General features: G+C 52.8%; 1 protein-coding gene across 1 annotated transcript in view; it reads right to left on the reverse strand.

Moving 5' to 3' along the window:
• The window catches only part of SH3PXD2B (SH3 and PX domains 2B), a gene marked incomplete at its 5' end in the record, with an annotated part of 59,116 nt that overhangs the window by 31,606 nt on the left and 8,116 nt on the right, over positions 1-19,394 (reverse strand). The window contains 2 exons of the mRNA XM_014550368.1: positions 9,708-9,784; positions 14,631-14,706. Of these exons, the coding sequence (XP_014405854.1) occupies positions 9,708-9,784; positions 14,631-14,706 (153 nt within the window). The remainder of the gene's footprint in view (positions 1-9,707; positions 9,785-14,630; positions 14,707-19,394) is intronic.

Consider the following 19,394-nt stretch of genomic DNA (forward strand, 5'->3'; position numbering starts at 1 on the left):
CTGTTCTGTGGGTTAGGCAGAGGCTAGAAGGCCCCAGGTTACTGAGGTTGAAACCCCCAGGACCTCCCACTGCCCAAGTCCCCGCTCTTCTGCCACCTACGCTCCTCGGTGAAGGGAGCCTCGACCATCTCTGCCAAAAGGAGGACGAGGAGGTGGGTGGGGGACACAGGGCGGGACCAGGCATTCCTGTGCTCTTTATCTCCCAACGGGTTCTCATTCACTCAGTGGTTCAGGGGTCAATTTCCTGGCGCCCAGCACCGCACTGGTTTCTGTGCCAAATGGGAGAGAAGCATGTGATCACGAAAGGATGGGAGTCCGGCATGGCTCCACGATGAATCCACAGCTCAGGTCAACAAATGTCCACCGAGGGCCCCTCTGGCCCGGGCCCCAGGGACACAGATCTGAGCACAGCAGAGTTGTCTCATGCACACACTTCATTACACACTTCTGTGCGGGGACACGCCTGTGCGTGTGCACACATTTCAGCAGCAGAGGCGACTCTGCCAGCCAAGCCCCCCACCGGCCGGTGCTCGGGAGTGGGGTGGGACCTGCGCCCCCCGTCTCTCTGCAGAAGGCCTCGGTCCCTGGCACCTCCCACGTGCCTTCCTGCCACGCTCAGGGTGAGCCTGGGGCGGAAAAGGCAAGGCCTGTATTTTCTATATAACGAGCCTATAAGAGCTCCCCTCCCCTCCCTGCAGAGAGATGTTCCAACCCTGCGACTGGGCTACGATGTACCAACGGAGAGATGGAGGGGTCTCCAATGTGGCACCTTCTATAGGACCCAGGGGTGTTCTGACCCTGTATCATTTATTTTCCCAGTTTTTAAATACATTCACATTGTGCAGCCATCGCCACCATCATCTTCAGAACTCTCTTCATCTCGCAAAACGGAAACTGTCCCCATTAAACAACTCTCCGTTCCCCTCCCCCAGCCCCTGGCACCCACCACCCCACTGTGTATACATCTGACAACTCTGGGGACATCAGGAAGTGGAATCCTACAGTATTTGTCCTCTGGCGACCAGCCTGTTTCATTGAGCGTCATGGTCATGTCCTCGGGCTCATCATTATTGCAGGAGCTGGAATGTCCTCTTTTCAAGGCTGAACAATATTCCATTGTATGGATATATCACTTTGGGTTGCTGACCCCATATGACCTTTGAGTCAGGCTCTGAATTTAAGCCCCTCCTACCTCCATGTGTGATCTGACGCAGACCTCAAGTGGGAAAACCTGTGAGCTGGGGGGGCATGTTTTAGGGGGGTGCCTTCCCTGGTCACTGTGGACTCAATCCTGGAGTGAAGGATGCGGACCCGGTATGTGTGGCTCATTCACTTTTTTTATTAACTTCGTAGTGATTCCTGTTCTGCAGCAAACCCCCAGCCACCCAGCTTTTTCAGGCCAGAGGCGGAGAGCCCAAGAGGGAGAGAGCTTCTGACTCCCTCCTACCTGCCCCCCCCTCTGCCCCCCCCCCCCCGTCTGACCGCCTTCGGCTTCCGACCCCCTCTCTTTCTGGTTAGAGCAGCCTGTGTTCACTCTCCCGCTGAGGTTGAGCTGCATCCCGGTCTCCGGGGGTGTCTGTCCTCTGAAATCCTGCAGCCCTTGCAGTCGGAGCCACATAATGAAGGCGCTGATTACACGCTGGACTGGGGTGCATCCTGGCTGCTTCGTGGGCAGAAATCGTGCGGCTGCCCCCAGACGGCAGTAACAACATCCTTTACGTTGGCTCAGCACTCGGTGGCCCTGAAATGCGGTTGCCTGTGCTGCTTCATGAGCTCCTGGGAGGGCTGGCCCATTTTAGAGACGGGGAAATGGAGGCTCTGGGGACCTGCCTAGGACTCCTACCCCAAGTCCACAGAGGACAGGGGTACGTGGCTGCTCCTCACACTCCCCTACACGTCCAGACACTGCTGGGGAGACCCTGATACCTGGCCGAAAGAATTGACTGGATAAATGACATGGGGAAGAGGCCCGGATGTGGCCATGCGGCCCTGTTTGGGGCCAGCTGGGTGGGCCCTGAGGTGGCCATGGTCTCCGCCCAGAGGGGGCCTCCCAGGGTGCTCCTGGCTGAAACAGGCGGAGGCCCTGAATGGCACAGCGAGGCCCACGGAAACCTCCCAACAGCGCCAAGTTCTCTTTTGGTTTTGAGCAATTCGTAGGAAGTAAAAGCCAAACCAAACCCCCAAACCATAAAATAGGCCAAGTCACTAATGCAAGGCAGCACTGAGCGCTTTGATGTGCCCCTTCCATGTTGGAAGGACAGGCCGACAGAAAAACATGACCCGGGGCAGGGAAATAATTCTGCTTCTGTCTTGTGGTTGGTCAGCGAACCACCACCGTTCCCAGGGAAACGCTCTGTCCTGGGTGGGATGCTGGCCCCGCGGGCAGAGGTGGCTGGTCGGTGCAGGGAGGAGAGGAGAACAAGTCTTACTGGCCGAGGGTGATACGAAAGGTCAGACAGATCCAGCGCCTGATCCTGGTCTGGCCATTCCCATCGCCTCTCTGACCTCAGTGTGCTCATCTGTAAAATGGAAATAACTAAGCCATCTCAGGGGGTTGTGCTACAGATCAGGTGAGGAAGTGGCAGTAAGGATTCTATTATACGCAGGCTGCTCGGTGAACAGTCCGTTAACCCTCTGGCTTTCTGTACTGTGGCAAGTACGGCACTCAGGGCCCTCTCGATCCTCTTTAACTTCAAAAGGAATTCCCCAGATAGCACTGCTCTCTCTTTACAGCCGAAAATCTTATTCTATTGGGGTAAGAGCACTTCACATGAGATCTACCCTCTTAACAAATTTTCAAGTACACAGCCCTGTGTTATTGGCTGTTGTACTGAAAATCTCTAAGCTTATTCATCTTGCTGCCTGAAGCGCTATGCCTGTTGGTTAGTAACTCCCGTTGTCCCCTCCCTCAGCCCCCACCCACATTCCACTCTTACATTCTATGAATCTGACTCTTTTAGAAACCACAGACAAGCAGAATCCCATAGCATTTGTGTTTCTATGACTGGCTCATTTCACTTAGCATAATGTCCTCAAGAGCCACCCATGTTGTCACATGTGGCAGGATTCCCTTCTCTTTAAAAAAAGAATTATTGTTATTATTTCATCCTCATCCAAGGATGTGTTTCCATTGATTTTAGAGAGAGAGGAAGGGAGAGAGGGAGAGAGAAACACTGATGTGAGAGATAAACATCGACTGGATTGGGTGCTTCCCATAGGTGCCTTGACCAGGGATCATGGAACCGGAAGTCTGGGTATGTGCCCTGACCAGGGATCGAACCCGAGACCTTTCGGCGTACAGGACGATGCTTTAAGCAACTGAACCACCCGGCCAGGGTAGAATTTCCTTCATTTTAAAGGCTGCGCAGTATGTGAGTGCATGCACACAGCACGTTTAGGTTGCTCCCACATCCTGGCTGTAGGGGACAATGCTACAGAGAATATGCACAATGAACTCACGGAGAGCCACAGGCAGTGGGACACGGCTGAGCCAGAATCAGGAGCCGAATCCGTCGGACCTTTTAGCATCGCCCTCAGCAAACAGTTTCTCCTCGAGACACTGATTTCAGTTCTTGTGGATAAACAGCCAGAAGTGGGATTGCTGGGCTGTCGGGGAGTTCTACTTTTAACTTTCGGAGGCACCTCCGTACTGTTTTTCATAGCAGCTGTACCGTGGTGCGTTCCCACCAACAGTGTGAGCAAGGGCTCCAGTCTCCCCATGTGCTCACCAACACTTTAAAGAGACAGCCATTCTAACAGGTGTGAGGTCACAAGTCACTATGCTATTGATTCACACTTTCCGGATGACCGGTGGCACGGAGCTTTCTCATGTTCAGGTGTGGGTACCTGCTGGTCACTTGGATACCTTCTTAGTGAGAATGTCTATTTGATTCTTTAGTCCATTTTTAAATCCAGTGGTTAGTGTTTGTGCTGTTGAGATGTAGGAGTTCCTTAGACATCTTAGAGATGAACGCCTTTCAGATGTAGAAGGACTCTCTCCCATTCCACAGGCTGCCCTGTCACTGCTGATGGCTTCCTTTGCTGTGCAGAGCCTGTTAGTTTGATGGAGTCCCACTTGTTTGTTTTTATTTTTGTTGCCTGTACTGCTGCTATCACATCCACAAAATCACCGCCAAGAGCCCAGGAGTTCCTTAGACATCTTAGAGATGGACGCCTTTCAGATGTAGAAGGACTCTCTCCCATTCCACAGGCTGCCCTGTCACTGCTGATGGCTTCCTTTGCTGTGCAGAGCCTGTTAGTTTGATGGAGTCCCACTTGTTTGTTTTTATTTTTGTTGCCTGTACTGCTGCTATCACATCCACAAAATCACCGCCAAGAGCCCAGAAGTAAATCCACGCATATGCTCAACGGATAGTTAACAAAGGCGCCAGGAAGACATATGGGGGGAGGCCAGTCTCTGCAACAAATGGTGCGGGAACTGGACGTCCACAGAGAAGAGTAACACTGGGCCCCCCGTTTTATACCACACCCACAAAACCACCTCAGCGTGGACGGCAGACTTAAACATGAGGCCCGGGACCGTCAAATCCCCAGGAGAAAACACCGCTCCTACTCGCTGCCCTAGAGCAGGACCAGGCGCTAGAGCCGCGGCAACAGCAGGGGCTGGATTCGAAAACTTTTGTTCCTATGGTTTCATTTTTATTTCTTCCTACTTTTACGGCTCATGACACCAGTTTTCTCTTACGGTCCTAACATAAAATGTCCTCTAAAAGATATATTTTGTAAGAAGTTAAAAAAGTGAGTTCATGTAAAGAGAGATATTAATAAGACAGGTGGTAGCATATGGTAAAAATCTTGAAAGGAGGTCTCAAGTGACCGGAGTCTGATAAACACTATTCTATTGGCTATAGTTTACTTGAAAATACTATGACAGCCTGGCCGGTGTGGTCAGTCGTTGAGTGTCGACCTATGAACCAGGAGAGGTCACTGCTTGATTCCCGGTCAGGACACATGCCCAGGTTGTGGGCTCGATCCCCAGTGTGGGGCGTGCAGGAGGCAGCCGCCAATCAATGATTTTCTCTCATACTGATGTTTCTATCTCTCTCTCTCCCTCTTCCTCCCTCTCTCTGAAATTAGAAAAAAACAATCATCAAAATACTAAGGCATGGGCATACAATCGTGTGTGTGTGTGTGTGTGTGTGTGTGGGTGGGTGAGCTTTAAGCTAGCTGCACCCTAGTGTTGGCTAGGTAATGCTGCAGTCCCCTCATTGGGAATGAGCGCGTTAGCAAGTAAGACTCCCACCACAAGTCCTCACTTCGGAAAAGTCTCCTGCAGAGCCTTCCTTCACCAGCATCACAGCTGTTAGAAGTGATTTTCTTCGCTGGCGAAATGAGGGGTGTCCTGGAACTAGTCTCAGATGCTCTGGCCCTGGCATGGCCAGAACGTGGCGAGCCCAGCAGCGCATGCCCCGCAGGCTGCTGCCCCTGGTCTAGGACCCCGAATCCTCCGAGTTCTGCCTCTGCTTGAGGTCTCCCTGTCGGACCTCGGTCAGGATTCCCCGATCCTGCCACAAGCGTGTCACTGCGTCTGTCGCCAGGAAACGTCCATGCGAAGCCGTGTCAGACGGGCAGCGGGTAGGTCGCGCGCTTACAGAACCGCCGGAGGGGCTGTTCAGGTTGCCGCTGGAGGATAAATGCTGGCAGGTGCGGCAGGATCTGGCCGAGTCTTGTTCTCATGGCTTTTTGATGAACAGAGGTTCTTAAATTTAATGGAGTCAAAGGAGTCAATCATTTTGTGGTGGGTGCTTTTTGTGTCTTTGGAAATCCTTCTGTACCTAGAGATTAGGAAGCCAACTCCCTACTTTAATCCTTCAGAACCTTTTATGGCACTGCCTCTCACAGGCAGGTCTTGCATTTCCTTGGAATTACATGCGTGGGGTGAGGGAGAGGTTAGTTCTTTGTTTTGTTTTTTCTCATGTGGAGGCCCGTTTACTAAGGCGCCCGATCTCTCCTCAGTGACCGCAAGGCTGCCTTGGTCAGTATCAAAGTGTCCAAACACACATGGGGCTCTCTCTGGATCCTCCTTTTTTTTAAAAGAAAACAACACATTATTATTATTATTTTTTATTTTTAGAGAGGGAGGGAGAGATAGAAACATAAACGATGAGAGAATCATGGACCGGCTGCCACCCGCACGCCCATACCTCCTGGTTCATAGGTGGATGCCCAACCACTGAGCCACACCAGCTGAGCTGGGTTCTCCATTTTGCTCCATTGGTTTACCTATCCGTGTGCCCACACCACGCTCTGTTAATTACCATAACTTCCTAATGGGTCTGGTGGAGCAGAGTGTTTCTTCCACTGTGACTACACCCGGCAGCTGGCTGTTGGGACATCTACAGCCCTCATCCACCTTGACCTACCGGAGACCGCCCACTTCTAGTCAATGAAGGCAACGGTGACAGATGGAGTTGGCTTCAGTCAGCCGACAGCAATGGCATTAACAGATACCAAATGCTATGGGAAAGCCCATGCAGACCTCGCAGACCTTGTGACAAAAGGGACAGTTTCACCTCCTTCCAGGAGGGCAGTTCCCTTGCAGCCAAGCCCAGGGAATTTGGCCAAAACCAAAATCCCAAAATATCGGCCCTGCCTCTTCCACGGCATCAACAGCCGGGGGCGGTAACTTCCACGTGGCTCCCAGAACAGCAGTTTCTGCCCTGCGGTGGGTCCCCGCGAATGCGTGATCTCGGTCGGGCCCCAGCATCAGTTGGATGCAGGCAGCTGCTGCTATCCCTCACCGCTTCCGGATTCTACACTTCCCTTCCCAAATCAAATGTCCGGAGCTCCTGACGCCCTGGGTGAGGGAACCGGGACTCCGGAGAGAAGCTGGGTGGGCTGGGGGAGCAGCAGGAGAGTGCACGCTGGGCTCGGAGACCAGTTTTGTGGGAGGGTACCAGCTGGAGCTTCCCAGCTGGTCAAGGTGACCCAAGGGTCCAAAGACGAAAAGAGGGGGAACTTGCCTCTGAGAGCTGGGAGGAGGAGTGTCTTTGCACCCGAGTGACTGTCCCTGTCCCTCTCCCCCACCCCCACCCCCTTCCCAAGGAGAGTGGAGTTGGAGCGTATCGGCCTCTATGAAGGCCTCTATAAAATACATGCTTAAATATTTTGGCCTCTTGAATTTTTACTTTCTAGAGAGGCTGTGAGTGGTATGTGAGTGCTAAGGTCTAAAAGGCCCGATTCATCGCCCAAACCGCCAATACTGTGACTGTGAGTAACTCTGCTGGGCCTCGGTCTCCTCATCTACGCGATGGAACAATAAAACCTACCTGTCCAGGTTCCGGAGAGATGAAACGAGGTCGTGGTTGGCAAAGAGCAGATAGGCAATCGAGAGTGATTGTCTACTCTCCCACGACGCCTCTGGCCACGAGAGGGGATCGATCCCCTCCCTGCCCCCCTTCACATTTTTAAAATTTTTATTATTATTTATTTAAAAAAATTTTTTTGGTAAGGGATTATAAATTCATTAGGTCATCTGGGACACCAGATGGGCTGAGCCCCAATTCAAGTATAATTTATGTACCATAAAAATCACGCGCTATAAGCACACTAAATTCAGTGATATTTAGTAAATTACAGAGTTGTGCAACTATCACCACAGTCTAGTTTCAGGACCTTCCATCACCTCAAAAACTTCCCCCAACCTCATTCGCAACGGGTCTCCACTTCCACCGCCCAGCCAGGAAACCACCGATGGGCTCTCTCGTCTCGCCCATTTTGCCTTTTCTGCACATTTCACACGAATGAAGTCATACACTCTGCACTCCTCTGCAGCTGGCTTTTCCCACTGAGCGTCATGTTTTTTGAGACTCACCCACGTTGCAACATTTTATCAGTATTCCAGTGCGTTTTATCTAGTCCCCTAATGATGGGCATTTGGATTGCATCCAGTTGCGGGTTATCAGGAATTAATACTGCTGGGAACATTTGCATCCAAGTCTCAGTGGGGATATAAGTTTTTCATTATCTGGAGGGTACACCTAGGAGGGGTCACGTGATAAATTTCCCTTCTGAAGAAACTGCTAAGCTGTTTTTCAAAGCGGCTTCCCACCGCGCTTCTAGCAGAACGAAGGCTCCAGTTTCTGCGGCTCAGTCACTCCCGGTCTTGTCTGTCTTGCTGATTACGGCCCGTCTAGTGGCTGTGCAGGTATCGCCTATGGTTTTATTTTGCGCTGCCCGAATGACTAATGATGCGGAACCCCTTTTCTCGTGCTTATTAACCACTGGATAACTTCCTTCTATTCAAGTCTTTTGTCCGTTTATAAGCTGGGTTGTCTTTTTATTATGGAGTTGCAAGAGTTCCTTATATCATCTCAATACAAGTCCCTTATTAGATAATAGGATTTGTAAACATTTTCTCCTAACTAGTGGCACATCTTTCCATTTGCTTCATGGTATCGAAGTACAGAAGTTTGCAAGTTTATCCATTTTTGTCTTTTGGTGTCATATCTAAGAACTCTTTGCCTAAACTAAGGTCACGAAGGTTTCCTTCCAGAAGTTTTATAGTTTTAGCTCTTAGATGATCCACTGTGAGTTGATGCTGTCTGCATGACGTGAGGTAAGGGTCCAACTTCCTGCTTTTTTGCATATGGATATTGAATTAACCCACACTGTTAAGAAGATTATTTTTTCCTATTGAATTTCGTGGTGCCTTTGTTGCAAACCAGTTGCCTATAAATTTCTAAGAATTTAGACTCTCAATTCTGTTCCACTGACTGTATGCTGATCCTCTGACAGCACCACACTGTCTTGATTACTGTAGCTTTGTAGGAAGTTTAGCCCTCCAATTTCGTTCTTACTTTTTAAAAAAATATATTTTTATTGATTTCAGAGAGGAAGGGAGAGAGAGAGAGATAGAAACATCAATGATGAGAGAGAATCATTGATTGGCTGCCTCCTGCACGCCCCATACTGGGGATCGAGCCCGCCACCCGGGCACATGCCCTGACCGGGAATCGAACGGTGACCTCCTGGTTCATAGGTCGACACTCAACCACTGAGTCACGCCGGCCGGGCTTGTTCTTCTTTTTCAAAATTGTTTTTGCTATTTTGGGTCCCTTGCATTTCCCCATACACTTTAGGATCAATTTGTTAATTTCTACAAAAAACATCTACTAGGATTTTTTACAGAGATTGTATTGACTCTATAGAGCAATTGGGGAGAATTGCCATGTTAACACTACTGAGACTTCTATTCCATAATATGGCACGTCTCTCCATTCATTCAGAGCTTCTTCTGCTCAGCAATGTTCTATAATTTCAGTGCACAAACCTCGAACTTCTTCTGTTAATTTATTCCTAAGTAGCTTATTCTTTTCGATGTTACTGTGAGTAGAATTATTTTCTTTTTAAAAATGTCTTTATTGATTTCAGAGAGAGAAAGGGAGGAGAAAGGGATAGAAACATCCATGATGAGAGAGAATCAATGATTAGCTGCCTCCTGCACACCCCGTACTGGGAATCAAGCCTACAACCTGGGCATGTGCTCTGAAAATATGGACAAACCTTCATCCTTGTTGCCTCTGAGTTGAAAGATCACAGATGGTTGTTTTTTTCTAATTTCTTTACATTCCTTTCAACTGTACAGATTTTCATAATAAGCATCTTAGAGCCAGGAAAGGAAAAGAAAAAAAAACCTGCCCACAGGGCAGACGCAGGCAGGGGAAGGTGGCAGCTCTCGGGCTTACCTTGCAGTATTCATCGATGGGTATCAGGCGTTTGACGGCCACGTCCCGGATGTGGCTTCGTCGGAAGAGGATTTTGCCTGCAGAGAATGAGAGCACACACGGCATTGGCAGGGAGCGGCGACCAGCTTGCGGCAAACTGGAGGGTGTGAGGTGCGTGCCTCTGGTAGGCCAGAGTGGTACCCAAACCCCTGGCTGTCATCACTGCCCCCTGCTGGGTACCCACGGGGCCTGATGACCCCAGGCGTGGTCCCCCAAAGCCTGGCTCACAGTTCTAGTGCAAAGGCTGGGGGAGGGGGGCCCGGTGGAATGTTCCGATGAGTTAAAGGAGGCGGGGACCAATCCGTGGAAGGAAGGCGCTCCTGCCCGGTGGAGAAGGAAGGTAGACCGGAGGGCCTGAGGTCCTCTGTCCAGCGCTGGGATTCTCAGGCTGCCTAGGCAGTGCAGCGAACCACAGCTAAGCCCTAACCCAGTGGTCGGCAAACTGCGGCTCGCGAGCCACATGTGGCTCTTTGGCCCCTTGAGTGTGGCCGAGAAGTTTCAATCGCACTGTATGTGCGCGCCCGCAGGTGCTAAGGTCCTCTGTCCAGCGCTGGGATTCTCAGGCTGCCTGGGCAGTGCAGCGACCCGCAGCTAAGCCCTAACCCAATAGCTCAGGCTCCCTTCCTCCTCCTGCTCCTCCACCTGCTTTCTGCTCTAGTCTACGTGCCCAGCATGCCACGCTGTCTCATGATTCTGCCCCTTCCCTCTGCCTGGAAATTCCAACCTCACCCACCATCCCTGGGGGGAAACTCGGGGCCACTTCACTGGGTTGAGAGCTCCTGTCATTTCTGACGGCACACATCACGCTATTGATTTACGTCTTCTTCCCTACCAGGCGTGCGCTCTGCACCAATAGGGACCGATGTTGTGTCCTCACCGTGGGGCTGACAGCTAAGGACAGAGGCGCAGGCTCTGCCGTGTCCCCGGGAGGGGGTGTGTGTGACACAATGACAGAGGCCTCACTCCTCTCCCCGAGCAGCGGCCGTGGGATGGGAGTCTCTGGGCACGTCAGGTGTGCGGCCAGCGAGGGAGACGGGGAGCCTCGTGCCAATCGTGCTGCCCTGGGAAATGGGCAGCCGCATCTCTTCACGGTGACAACCTCCGTTACAGCCCAGCGCAGGGCTTAGCCCCTCACAGGGGGGTCGTGACTCTCTGGTTTCTTCAAACCTTTTAGATCAGTGGCTCTCAACCTTGGCTGCACATTACAATCACCTGGGAATCTTTTTAAAATCCTGATTCCCACTCCATAACAAAGAAACAGAATTTCCGGAGGATGAGGCCCAGAAATCAGGATTTTAAAGATTCCCAGGTGATTCTAATGTGCAGCCAAGGTTGAGAGCCACTGTTTTAGATGATACTGCATTATACTCTGCACCCAGCTGTTTCTTTTCTTCTGTTTCTTATGTTTTTTTTTCCTGTTAATCCTACCTAAGGATATTTTTCCATTGATTTTTAAAGAGAGTGGAAGGGAGGGGGAGAGACACAGAGAGAGAAACATTGATCTGAGAAGAGACCCATGGATTGGTTGCCTCCCGCATGAGCCCTGACCAGGGCCAGGGATGGAGCCTGCAACCTAGGTATGTGCTCTTGACTGGAATCGAACCTGGGACCCTTCAGTCCGCAGGCCGACGCGCTATCCACTGAGCCAAACCGGCTAGGGCCCCAGCTCTGATTTTTAAGACCTGCCACCCGCCGGCTAAGTCGCCATGGATGGGCAGCAGAGCTGGAGTTCCCGCTCGGGCCGGGCGCAGGGCAGGGCCGTGACCAGCACGTCCGTGGCCAGTACCTCCCGGGTGAAAGGCTGATGGGGCCGGACCCCTTGTCTGCATCTGATGTGACGTGTTTCTGGGCTGAGTCACAGGGAAGAGGGCGAACGTGCATCCCTCCCTCGCTGCGGGCCAGCCCGCCTGGGGCGGACGGGGTGCTGGGGCAGAGAACAGCCTTTTGTTTTCCGCGGTGGAGCAGGCCAGACTGTAATTTTTAATTTTCAAGCTGCGTCCTCTGCCAAGTTGGCCGGCCCAGCTCTGGCCGGGGAGGAGGACTGAACAGGGCGGCTCCCCTCCCCCTGCCTTTGTGCTCACAGGGGACTTGCTTTGTTGTGCTGACGTGGCGGGCTTGGCAGGAAAGTGACCCCTAGGAGCGGGCCGCCTCTCCCGCAGGTCCCTGCCCTCGGCCTCGGCGGGCGGGCGTCGAGGAAAAGCGAAGAGGTGGCCTGGGAAGGGATACCCTTGGCGTCCTGGGGCCCAGCGGGACCTCTCCAAGCTGCAGTGGGTGCCGTGAGCGGGGACACGGGGCCGAGGCCCTGAGAGCAGCATTTTCATGAATTCGTGGGTGGAAGAGAATTACGTAAGCACGAAAGCTTTCAGGGCTTGGGGGAGGGTGGGCTCACGTTCGTCCCCGTCCTGGGAAGCTTTTCCAGAGCTGGTTTTGCCTTTCATCCGACAGTTAGACTTATAACTCAGTGCTTTGGAGAGAAACCTACATTTAATTTTTTGTTGTTGTTAATCCTCACCCGAGGATATTTTTCCATTGATATTTAGAGAGAGTGGAAGGGAGGGGGGGAGACAGAGAGAGAGAAACATCAGTGTGAGAGACATCGATTGGCTGCCTCCTGCACGTGCTGGACCAGGGCCGGGGACCGAGCCTGCAACTAAGACACGTGCCCTTGACCGGAATGGAACCTGGGATCCTTCAGTCCACGGGCCAACGCTCTCTCCACTGAGCCACACTGGCTGGGGCGAGAAAAAACCTACATTTCAGAGCCCAGTTCAATTTGAGTGTTCAGGCTGAGCATTTAAGAGTAACGCCTCCAAGATAAGAAATACCAAGAAATTCCGAAGGAATGTCACGGGACCCTGTTTCTGCCTTTACTGAGAGCCTACTGTGTCCGGGAGAGAAGCTGTGAGGCAGGGGGCACGCCCCGTTTTATGGATGGGGACCCCGAGGCCCAGCGGGGACCGGGGTGGGTGTCATCCGCCTGTCACAGGGCTGGAGCCCCGACTCTTGGCTGCTGCAGCTGGCACTCCGGGTTCCTCCAACAGGAAAGAAAATTCCAGTGTGACTGCACACTCTCCCCATGGAGGAACGAAAACATTCGCTGTTCCAGGCACATGATCCTCCCAGTGGACGGGGTCTGGCAAACGCCTCTGCCCAGCCTCTAAGCCCACTCGACATGACGGCATCTGGGAGAACCCAGTCCTGTGCCCACGGCAGGACCTTGGGGGGGGGGGAGCCTGGGCGCCGGGGTGACCCGTGAGTCTCCCCCACTGAGGGGCCTGCTCCCTCTTCTGCAACATGAGGAGGATCCGAAGGGTCCCTTCAGCTCGAAGTACGTGTGATTTCGGGTGGTGTCAACTCGCTGAAGGTCTGTACATAAAAATGACGGTGAGTGCCGATTGCTGCCAGCTCTGTGCCAGGCTCGCACCTCACCCTCGTGACAGCTCTGTTACTGAGGTGCCATGATTATCTCCATGTGCAAAGGAAGAAACGGAACTTCGTGTGCGGAGGTAGTTCACCCGAGATAACAGAGGGGCGGAGCCTCGACGTGTGCAGCTGAGAAACGGGCAGGCAGTGCCCACCCTGCCAGGTTGCTCTGAGGACGAAATGAAGTAATGAATGTAAAGTGCTTAGCCCAGCGCCTGGCACAAAGCAGACATCCAACCAGGGGTAGCTAATGAGACAATAACACTGGCTTGGGTGTAACCTACTTTCTTTTCTTTTGTTAATCCTCACCCGAGGACATTTCCCATTGATTTTTATTTTTATTTTTTTTATTTTTTTATTTTTTCCCATTGATTTTTAGAGAGAGTAGAAGAGAGAAGGAAAGACAGAGAGAAACATCGATGTGAGAGAGACACATCGATTGGTTGCCTCCTGCACGTGTCCCGACCAGGGCCCAGGCCAGGGAAGAGCCTGCAACCGAGGTATGTGCCCCTGTCTGGAATCGAATCCAGGACCCTTCAGTCCGCAGGCCGACGCTCTATCCACAGAGCCACACCAGCGAGGGATATACCCTACTTTCTGAGCTGAGGCCTGAGGCTACTCCTTTGGTAAGGAATTTTTTAGGAGGAAAGGGACATGCATGCCTTTATTACATTAACCCCTCCCCAGTGCCTGGAGTGGTGCCCGGCATCAGAAAGTCTGTGGTGGGTAGGCAGGTGGAATTTCTATAATGCTCCCTCCTCCCAACATGGCCCACCCTGACCCCTGAGCCTGTGACTACGATGGGATCTCTACAGGCCACCGTTTCTTTACAAGATTACCCTGCATCAGTCAGGTGGGGACGATGCAATCACATGCGTCCCTCAAAGCAGGCAGCTCCCTCTGCGGGGGGGTGGGGGCAGCCGGGGCAGTCGGAGACATTTAAAGCCCAAGAGAGACTCGATGCCTCACTGCCGGCCTGAGGATGGAGGGGCCACAGAGCGGGGATGCAGGCAGCCTGGCTGACACGAGCAAGGACACAGGCACCTCAGTCCTGGAGCGACAGGAACTGAATTCTGCCCCCGATCCTCCAGATAAGACCTGGGCCTGGACAAGACCTTGATTTTGCCTTGTGAGACCCTAAAACAGAGTACCCAGTGGAGGCCTCTGCAACTTCCGACCGAAAGAACTGTGAGATAATGAGTGGGTGCCATTTTAAGCTGCTAAATCGGTGGCAATTTGTTAAGGAACAACAGAAAAATGATACAGTAGCCATAAGAGATGCCACTCGTTTTAAAACTTCACGCGCTTAATTATTCCCATTTTAGAGGTAGGAGAAACTGAGGCTCCCAGAGGTGAGGTGTCTGGTCACTGGGACAGTGCCCCAAGGAGGACACGCTGAGAGATCCGGGAGCAACGCTGGATCCCCCGCAGGCCCCGTCTCAGGGTTTGCGTCTCACCTACCTGGCAGGAAGGGGATGATCCGCTGTTTGGGGTCCTTCTGTCCTCCTTCCATGGGAAATTTGTCCAACATCTGCATCTGTCAAGGGAGAAAAACACCAAAATATATGATGTGTGCACCTCTGACGGAATTATCTGGCACGTGAGACTGGACATCCTAACGGAATGAATTATCTGACATCCTAAAGCTCGCTCTGTTCAGCTTCTCAGAGGCCCACACTAACGGGGTAAGTCTGTGTCAAGGGGACCGAGGGTTTCCACGAAGCCATTCCTCACGCCCACAGCTGCCCGACCTGTGAAGGCTCAGAGCTGGGCGTGGCCACTCTAGGTTCCCCCAGGGGTCTCCGGCCACAGCACCTGAAATGTGACCACACCCCCGGGGCCACCAGAAGTCCATGGACGGCGGGCCATCCTGTTTCCTAAGAATTGCTGGGTGGTGTTAAGGACCAAACCATTGAGACCCAATCATGACAACCCCCACCCCCCCCACGCCCCACTGGGAGTTCCCCAGGTTGGCTCTACAGACAGCTCTGTGCCCTGCGCTGCTGGCCCGGGGCGTATAGCAATTAAAGAGGCGGCTGAAGAGGAAACGGGCCATTACAGGGTGGTGTCGAAAGCACGGCGAGAGGAAGGCGTGGGCTGCCGTGGGACAGAGGAGGAACGGAAACAGAGGTCGAGAAACAAAAACCTCTCAGAGCGCAAGAGACGCCCCTCTGACCTTTGAAGGAATGAATGGGAAAGATCTGATCTGATCTACAAAATCGCAGAGATCGCTGCTCGGGGTCCCGGGGAAGTGACACCAACTTGCAGGGTGACTTCTAGATTAAAGCCTGGCTGTGGGGTCATTAGCGCTGCCATCAGGTATCTGGTCCTCCTTCTCCTGAGCACCTGGCAGATGTGAACGTCCCCACCCCCTTGAAGTGGGATGTCGTCAAGTAAATGTGAGCAGCTGAGACAGGTGCACTCGGGGAGGAAGAGCCGTGAATGGTGCGTGATTCACCACTGTTCACTTCCTTCTGCCCTGGTGACTGGCCACGCTCCAGACAGTGGCTTCTCTGCCTGTGCGGGTCCTGGAGGGTCCCAACAACCTTTGATGGACATGTAGCCCGACTGAGAAATAAACATTTTTTACTGTTATTGCACAGTGAGGCTGTTTATCATAGCAGCATATCCTAACCCGACCTGACTTTTCAACACCAGCACATACTGGGCACTCAATAAAAACCGACTAAAGCAATGAATGCAACTGAGTAAAATTGGGGGGTGAGGGGGGCAGCTTTAGGAGATGTTTGCCAAGTACCCCTGATTAATAACATTTATATTACTAATCCTATATAATTAAAGGGTAATATGCAAATGGACCCTAACGGCGGAACAACCAGTCGCTATGGCGCATACTGACCACCAGGAGGCAGATGCTCAATGCAGGAGCTGACCCTTGGTGGTCAGTGCGCTTCCACAGCGGGAGTACTGCTCAGCCAGAAGCTGGCTCCTGGCTGGCCAGCACAGCAGTGGTGGCAGTGCTAAGGATGTCCAACTAACAGCTTAGGCCCGCTCCCCCTGGGCTGCCAGAGTAATGTCTGACTGCCAGCTTAGGTCTGATCCCCAGGGGAGCATCCCCCTCCCCCGCCCCCAATGCACAAATTTTCATGCACCAGGCCTCTAGTCTTGAATAATAATGAGCAATCCCTACTGACATCTGACTGGCAGCTGACTGTTAACAAGCCTTCTCCTACACATGGCTCTCTCTGACCTTCATAACCCTGTGAAATAAATGTATGATCCCCATGTCACAGATGGGGAGACTGGGGAGCAGAGAGGGACAGTGAACTGCCTCAGGTCACACGGCCCAGTGGGAATCTAGCCAGTTCAAGTACCTTGATCTAAATGCCCTTCTCTTTCCCCGGGACCATGCTCTTAAACAGTTTTGGAGTCACGTGAACATGAAAAATTGGCTTGAAATAAGGAACGTTCGCTATTCCACGCACAGGTGAGCAGCAGGGTGATGAACCGGTCTCTGCTGGAGTGTCTGAAGGATTTGTCTAACACTATCTTCTTTTCCCGTCTTAATTTTACTGAAGACGATGTTTGCCAACAGGGAGCACCATGAAAGCGAACTTTTACTCTCACGCCTTGTCCTGACTTGCTTTTCCCCACAGAAGTGTGGCCCGAAGGGCAGAAGTGTTACTGGTTAATTTGAGGCAGCAGACCTGGGTTAATGCTGCAGCGTCTAACCACAGCGATTCTACCCCGGGAGCCAGGTGGCCCCGAGCTTCACCCGGTGCCTCCTCACGCCAGCGTGTCCTTGGCCGGATCCCATCCACAGAGCGAGGCACACAGCCCGCTGGCAGGGTGCTGCGGCAGTGAATGCTGGGGGAGCTCTCCGGGACATCCCAGGGGCTCAAGGAGAAATCACCTTGCGCTCTGCCCATAATAAATCTATATTTTATAACTGAATGTATTGGGCTGACATTGGTTAATAAAGTGATATCAGTTTCAGGTGGACAATTCTATAACACATCATCTGTACTGTATATTGTGCAGAATAGATTTCTTCTTCGGAAAGTTATTTGGGAACAAGTTTGAGTTGTTTGTGAGGTTGGGTGGATTTTGTACTGTTAAGTATCCAAAACATAAAATTCATGCCCTCAACCATCTAACGTGTTAAGCGGTGTTATGCAGCCGTCAGCACCATCTCAGAACCTCTTCCTCACTCCAAACTGAAGCTCTCTATCCATGAAACCCAGCCCCTGGCCGCCACCCTTCCACTTTGTCTCCAGCATCTATTCTCGGTCGCGAGTGAGTGGGATCCCCCAGGGTCTGTTCTTTGTGACTTGGCGTGTCTTCAAGGTTCATCCATGTTGTATCACATGTTGGAATGTCCTTCCCTTTTACGGCTGAATAACATTCCACGATGAGGCTGTGTGTAATGATTGGCAGAACTCAGCTATCCGAGCCCCCTCGGTGGCCAGCGCTGGGCTGTCCCATAGAACTGTCTGTCGCGATGGACACGTCCTACCTCTGCTGTCCCTGACGGTACCACCAGTCCCCAGGGGCTACTGAGCACGTGAAATGTGGCTCCTGCGACTGAGGAACTCAACTGTTAATTTCACGTAATTTTGATGAATTTACATCTGCATTCATTTAGCCTCCTGTGGTAATCATGGTGAACAGGGCTGGGCGGGACTCTGACATTTATCCTCTCTTTTTGCCAGACCCGGTCTCACTTCATTTTCTGTATCATCCAACCAATGGGGCCCACTGTTCGCAAGGACGGGCGATCAGAGGCCTGGGAGCTATTCTGCTTTTGGTCTCAGTGTGTCCAGGTTCACAAGCCACATGCTGCTTCTATCTAGGGGACTGTCACATTGGCAACCACAGGCTTTACGGCAGACCAGCCCCTCCCCGGGGACCCCAGCCCCTCCCCGGGGGCCCCAGCCCAGGCTGTCTGCAGCGGCAGGAACAGAGGCATGCCCCGCCAAGTCCGACCACAGACGCTGTCCTTGGAAACCGGAAATCCCACGTGCCTCTTCCTAGACGACAAAAGGAAGCAGCGCTCAGGGTGAGGAGGACTGGAAACCTGGGAGGAAGTGAGTCAGTGTGGGGGCAGGGAAGGGGGGGGCGAGAGGAGACGGAGCCACGTCACACGGACACAGCCCAAGCGTCCAGCAGCAACGAGAGGACGCTCCGTCAGCAGTTTTCAAGACCCCAGCCTGTGGCGGAGGGAAAGGAGAATTCTGTCCAAGGAAAACACCGTGGAGGCTGGCGTGGGGCCCGCACGTGGTTCATGCCCGCGGCGGACTGGACGTGGTTCCCTCCGTCTCCCAAAGCCCCGTGTCCCCGGGTGGCCAGGGCAGGCGGTGGAGAAGGCTGGGGGACCGTCACATGCAGCGGCGGGCGCTGGGGAGCCACGTGGTCCTCAGAGCAGGGCGTGGCGATGCACCTGGCCCTGCTCTACACGGTGGAGGGGTGTCTGTGGAGACTCCGTCCCCGTGAGGAACTGCTCTGTCTATCTGTGGGCATGCACGCCCTGGTGTCCTGTGCCACGAGTGCGCCCCTCCAGTCTGTCCACTTCTCCCATCCTTCCTGCCCCTCCCAGGCCAGGTCAGCATTGTCCCAGCCCGACCCCCTCCACCACCTCCTCATTGGTCCATGGTAGGTACTTGGTAGGTATCTGTGCAAAGAAGGGATGAATCAATGAATGAGCAAATGCATGAAAAAAGGGGGTTCGCTGATGCAGCCAGCCACTGTCTAAGAGCAGAGCCATTACATTCCAGGAGGCAGCCACAGGACCTGGGTTGGGGCTCAGACAGAACTGCCTCTTCCTACTTTACAAATAAGGAACTGCTAACTGTGGGAAAAGACCGCTACAGCCTTTTCTCAGCGACACGTCATCACCATGGCCACAGCTCCTCGCCGGGGAGGGAAGACACATTCCATGAAGCGTGTAGAACACCCCAATTTCAGAAGGTAACGTCTGGCGAAAAGACTGTGTCGGAGGGTCCGGCAAAGGCAGTGTTTGGAGAAATATGGTTGGTGCGTCCTGAGCAGGTGTTGGCCAGGGTCCTGCTGGGAACCTGCGTGGGGGAGTGAGAACTCTGCAGTTCTGCCAGCCCTATATCTGCCTCCAGAAGAGACGGGAGGACACACTCCCTTCCCGTTGGCTTCTGCGGTGGAGCACGGGGGCTTCTGGGCAGACAGTCGCCAAAGCTCACAAGTGCACTATGGTCGTCGAACTCGCCTGAGCGAGACAGGTCAGTCCTATCT

The sequence above is a fragment of the Myotis brandtii genome, unplaced genomic scaffold (genome assembly GCF_000412655.1).
Source record: "Myotis brandtii unplaced genomic scaffold, ASM41265v1 scaffold6, whole genome shotgun sequence".
In the NCBI taxonomy this organism is placed as follows: domain Eukaryota; kingdom Metazoa; phylum Chordata; class Mammalia; order Chiroptera; family Vespertilionidae; genus Myotis; species Myotis brandtii.